Raw genomic sequence first — 5,233 nt, 5'->3', positions numbered from 1 at the left:
CTCGAAATTATCAACTACTCTGTATGATAAAAAAAATTATACAATACATTACAAAAATTTAAAACAATGTCTACAGTTAGGATTAAAGTTAACAAAAATACACAGAGTACTACAGTTCAAACAATCGCCTTGGCTCAAAAGTTATATTGATAAGAATACAGATTGTAGAAACTGGCAAAGAATGAGTTTGAAAAAAATGTTTATAAATTAATGAACAACGCTGTATTTGGTAGGACTATGGAAAACGTTAGAAAGCATAAAGATGTACAATTAAAAATTGAATGGGATGGTAGATATGGAATTAAAGAAATGATATGTAAGCCAAATTTCCATAGTCTTACCATGTTTGATAAAGATATGGTAATTATTGAGATAAGAAAAGTTAAAGTCTGTTTCAGTAAACCTATCTATGTAGGCTTTTGCATTTTAGATTTATCTAAAACATTTATTTACGATTTTCATTATAATTATGTAAAAAAGAACTTTAAAAATGATGAATCCAAATTAATGTATACTGACACAGACAGTCTCATCTATCATTTTACTATGCCAGATATCTATAAAATCATCAAACATGATATCTCAAAGTCCGACACCTCTGACTACCCTGAAGATAATGTTTATAATATGCCATTAGCTGATAAAAAAGTCCTGGGTCTAATGAAGGATGAAAATAATGGTGAAATCATGACTGAATTCACTGGACTCAGGGCTAAATTATATGCATTCAAGACTTACAAGAACAAAAAAGCTAAAAAACGAGCAAAGGGGGTCAAGGGTCCTACTTTGAGAACCATCACGTTTGATGATTTTATGCAATGTCTTGAAAATCATGTCACATTAACAAAAAAACAATATTTGATGAAATCGAACAAACATAATGTGAAGATATTTGCACAAAATAAAATTGCATTGAGCTGGGCTGATGATAAGCGCCAGCTCATTGATGGCAGTAATAACACCCTACCATGGGGTTATAAAAATAAGAAAATAATTGTAGATGATGATGATGATGATGAGATAATAATTAAAAAAAGAGAACTGATGTAAATTAAAAAAAGAGAACTTATGTAAATTAGTTTGAAAATAAAAGAGAACTTATTTAAATAAAAAATGTAAATATTATTTTTAAGTTTTTTTTGTAAAATTAGTTTTAAGGTTTGAAAATAAAAAAAATGTATATATACAATTAAAAATTTTGTTTTTATTTATTACAATAAAATATAAGTTTTACAGGTCTGATTTTTCAATCCAGGTGTTGTGAGAGCTGTCGAAGCCGAGCCACTTTACGTATAATTTATTTTCACGTTTTTTTATAATTTTTTCTATTAGATAGACATCTGGATGCTTGACTTTGTTAAGTTCTTCAACATAAAATCCACCTTCAATTGGCTTATCCTGATAGTCTACAAGTTTGTACGTTGTTGAATTTGTATTCTGCACTGTCTCGATTGTAAAAATTTCAGTGCTCCAGTTGGGTGCGTAGCCTTTTTCAAACACATGTTTGTACTTGCTGATTCGAACTTTGTCTCCAACTTTGAATTTATGTTTTCGTGCTTGTCGCTGAGCTTGAAGAGGTTTGTATATTTTTTCAAATAACTTGTGTTGAACACAAGTCTTTGAATAAATTGTATGACATGTCAGTATTTACATGATCATCATACACATGCTTTAAGTTTATCTCATCTTGACGAAAAAGAACTATAAAATTTGCATTGTCGCGTATCAGATGTTTAGGGATACGTGTATAAGTCTGACAGAGATAAAAACTGTCAACATCTCTATGTCGACCCATACAAAAGTATGCTCTGATATGATCTTGTTTTTCACAAGCGACATCATCAAATATCATCAATGAGTTTGGTTTTGCATCTTCCGGTTTTAGTACTTCTTCGTGTTACGTCTAACATGCAATAATAACAAAAATCATATACAGTCTCTTATTTCGAGTCAAGACACTTAAGTCCTTTACTTGGACGATGGAGCCTTCGTCGTTACGGTAATGAGTATGAGGAATAGGGTCAGTATGGAGAATTACTATAGAGAAATAATAAAAAAAAACGATTAGATAACTTACAATTGTTAATTAATAAGTGTATTCAGCTCTTCGTTGTACAAATGGTGGTTGTTGCTGGTTGGAAGATCACTGTTTTTCGCAAAATGTATAATATACTAGCTAAGACCCAGTATTCAACGTTCGTTCGGTCAGTACCCCTGGGTGGTAATAATTTCTTTGTTGCGCGCTACAACGCGTATTACGACGGAGTTTTAACTTAACTGAGATGCGAAGATTGTACTGGACTAGACTGGACTGGGACAATTAGACCGAAAAACTGCGGGTTTATATAGTCCGAAATCGAGGGAAACCGAGCCGTGCCCCTGAATCTGACACCAGAAGAGGAGATGCTTACTGTACTAGCGTCTATTTTTATATGCTTCTCCTTCCGCGGTTTATTCTGCACGTGCGGTACCCGAGGTCAAGTCGAGAGAAAAAAAAAACAATTAAATCATTTTCTTAATTATTCGGTATTCGAATTGGGGGTTTCCTTTTAAATGAATTTTCAATTCGGATGCTGGTTATCAAAAAAAAAGTTCAGCGTCTCCTTAAAAGAGTGAGAATTATTGTACGGTTAGTTTAAGAAGATTCTGGAAGCGTAAACATGGACTTGTTCTTGGTGGCACGTGCCATTCCGGCTTGGCCTCCAAATCAACGAATGGAGGGGTGCCATCTAAGAGGTATCGGCGAACACCAGAGCGGTTAATGGACGGCTCCTGTTACTGGGTAATAAAAAATGAGAGCTCCGGGGGGGGGGGGAGCAGCTCGAATCATTAGTGGACAAGCATAATGTCAGGGCCGAGGTTCTATGTCTTGTGACGAGGCAAAATCCTAGCCTTGGTTTCTAGTCATATTTTTAAATATGCTTTCATTTAACTAATCGACGTCGCGACAACCGAGAGGCACTGATGTACGTACGACTTTAGTCACACGGGCTCTCTTCACAGAACCTCATCACCTGGTGCCGGGCGACACCTGCGAAATACTTCCCTGGAAGCGCAATGCTCCACCTCAGGAGATCGTAAGCCGACCCACTGGAACAGACGTTGGTCCAGTGCCCTGCAGTCCACCTTGCAGGGGCATACGCGGCTGGCTCACTTATACAGGTGAGGCCAGTTTAGCTTATGTGGCGCCATCTCTGAGGGGGAAAACTCAATACCTTGTATTCGATCGTTGATTGAGCGACTGAGTGTAGTTTCGCTCCCACTGTTGCAGCCGCTTGGATACGGATAAGCCCTAGCAATTCCCTAGGCGACGTAAGGTTGGTCAACTACATGAACGGAACCAGGGGACTTCTTTTTGGAGGGAAGTCACTCTTGGTTGACTCGCAGCGCTGATCGGTTGTGAAAAAGTAACTTTTGGTTATCATTATTTATAAAACCTAAAAGCCTTGCCTCTTTATTAAATAAAGTTCCGAGTTTATTTTAAACATTACTTCGTGTTCTTATTGTAACTTAAAAGTACCTGTCCATTATCTTACTAATATCAACAAGTGAATTCAACGTTGTTTAGTAGGGGTCAGACGAGTATTTTAGTCGCAGTAAAAAGGTAAGTCCGTATTTATTTACCTGCTCAATACCCATTATCTATGACTGTCCTGGTAAAGCCAACATAGTAGCCTGGTGGAAGAATAAATAAATTACGTGACCAAACCCCGCAACGCTGCTTAGAAAACAGCGCGGTAAAGACTGATCGAACGGATACCTGTCCTCGAGGTTAAATTGACTGAGGAGGAGGCATACTGTTTTAGTCTCATGAATCACGCGACTGCGGTCTTGAGCAAAAATAGAGGGATCGGAGAACTAACGTAAGTGTGTCTTAGTTTTGCTCGTGAAATTAGGGGTCTTCTCTTGCTCTTCTCTTCTCAACATTAAAAAGAGGCACACTGGATTCGAGAGTGAGGGTACCTAGTCTGTGTGTTGAGTTATATAAGTGGTTACTCTGTACACATGCAGACTGCGTCAGTTATGTTTTCTGTTTCTATGTTCTCCTAATTCAGATGATCGCGAGGATGCGTGTATGAGCCCCCTTACATGATTGTATACGCGCTCCGGCACTATTTCTTTTATTATGCTATGTATACGAATTACATATGAAGTCTTGCTAAGAGTTTTAAAATATCAGTGGCATTAGCTATTGAAACCACGGTTTAGGTTTGCACAAGCGGTGAATGTGTTTACGGGAGATCAATTTTTGAGAGACAGGTTCACGGGTTACCTCATCAGGTGAGTGTGTTTAAATGAATTCTATTTTAAACAACACCCGATGTAACTAAGGTGTATTAACTCGGTTTCTCGATTGAATAAGGAAATACAAGTATTTCTTTGTGTTTTTAATGTGTTTGGATGTTTTATTACCTCAATAACAATAAAATCGGTATGCTTTTCCAATAATAAAATTTTAACTCGGTTATGAGGGGACACACACAGTTCTCCCCGCTCTAGTTCCCACTACCACGCGTATACTCTGCTCCGACTTGGAGAAGAGCTTCTATAGCGAGAATACCTCTTTTTATGTTTAGATATTTTTGTCTTACCAGGGTACGGTAGGATTTCAATATACAAATTTTTTTCTTTTAATTTTTGTGTTCTCTACCCTGGTCGTAACACTTCGTGCTCGTTGAATGTAAAAAATTCAATACCTTCTATTGGTTTAAGTAGTGATTCTAAAAATTTATATTTCGGCTAGTTCAGAGATTTTGAGTAGAGATAGATATTATCAAATCTTAAGCCGTTAGGGTGTATGATGAGTGAGAGCAGAGCATTTGTTTTTCCACAATTTGATGGACCACAAAATATAGCACGTACACTGTTTGGCAATAAAGCACTGTGTCTCTTGACTTTTTTCACTCCTGTACCTTGAACAATTTGATCAAAATTTATTACTGACATCTTGGCCTCTTGACTTTTAAACTCCATGTTGATAGTTTGCGATCACAACATGAACTCACTCAGCGAGCTATAAGTATCAGGTTTTATATCATTTTAAGTTAGTCATGATGCTGCTACTATGGAGAGCAGACGCATAGAGACCAGTGATAGAGGTTTCGTAAACAGTATAATCAATAAGCTACCATTTGAACTACATATACCTGAATACCAGTACTGTGGACCAGACACAAAGCTAGCCAAAAGATTAGCTCGTGAAGATCTTGGAATTAATCCTCTGGACGCTGCG

At 36.9% G+C, this 5,233-nt stretch overlaps 1 protein-coding gene across 1 annotated transcript; it reads right to left on the bottom strand.

The window, feature by feature from the left end:
- Positions 1-1,230: 1,230 nt before the first annotated feature.
- On the bottom strand, positions 1,231-4,974 carry LOC106693442 (uncharacterized). Its single transcript, XM_014441130.1, has 2 exons — positions 4,864-4,974; positions 1,231-1,617 (listed from the first exon to the last, which is right to left on the bottom strand). Exons 1-2 carry the CDS (start codon positions 4,972-4,974, stop codon positions 1,231-1,233), a joined length of 498 nt encoding a protein of 165 aa, XP_014296616.1.
- Positions 4,975-5,233: the final 259 nt, after the last annotated feature.

The sequence above is a fragment of the Microplitis demolitor genome, chromosome 2, assembly GCF_026212275.2.
Source record: "Microplitis demolitor isolate Queensland-Clemson2020A chromosome 2, iyMicDemo2.1a, whole genome shotgun sequence".
In the NCBI taxonomy this organism is placed as follows: domain Eukaryota; kingdom Metazoa; phylum Arthropoda; class Insecta; order Hymenoptera; family Braconidae; genus Microplitis; species Microplitis demolitor.
The sequence above is the reverse complement of the archived record's forward strand: the minus strand, read 5'-3'. Positions and strand labels throughout refer to the sequence as shown.

Coding starts and splice junctions, on each gene's coding strand:
- LOC106693442 (XM_014441130.1), bottom strand. CDS start 4,974: ATGGAGTTTAAAAGTCAAGAGGCCAAGATGTCAGTAATAAATTTTGAT. Junction 1,618..4,863: donor GTGCTTTATTGCCAAACAGT/GTACGTGCTATA, acceptor ATTTATTCAAAG/ACTTGTGTTCAACACAAGTT.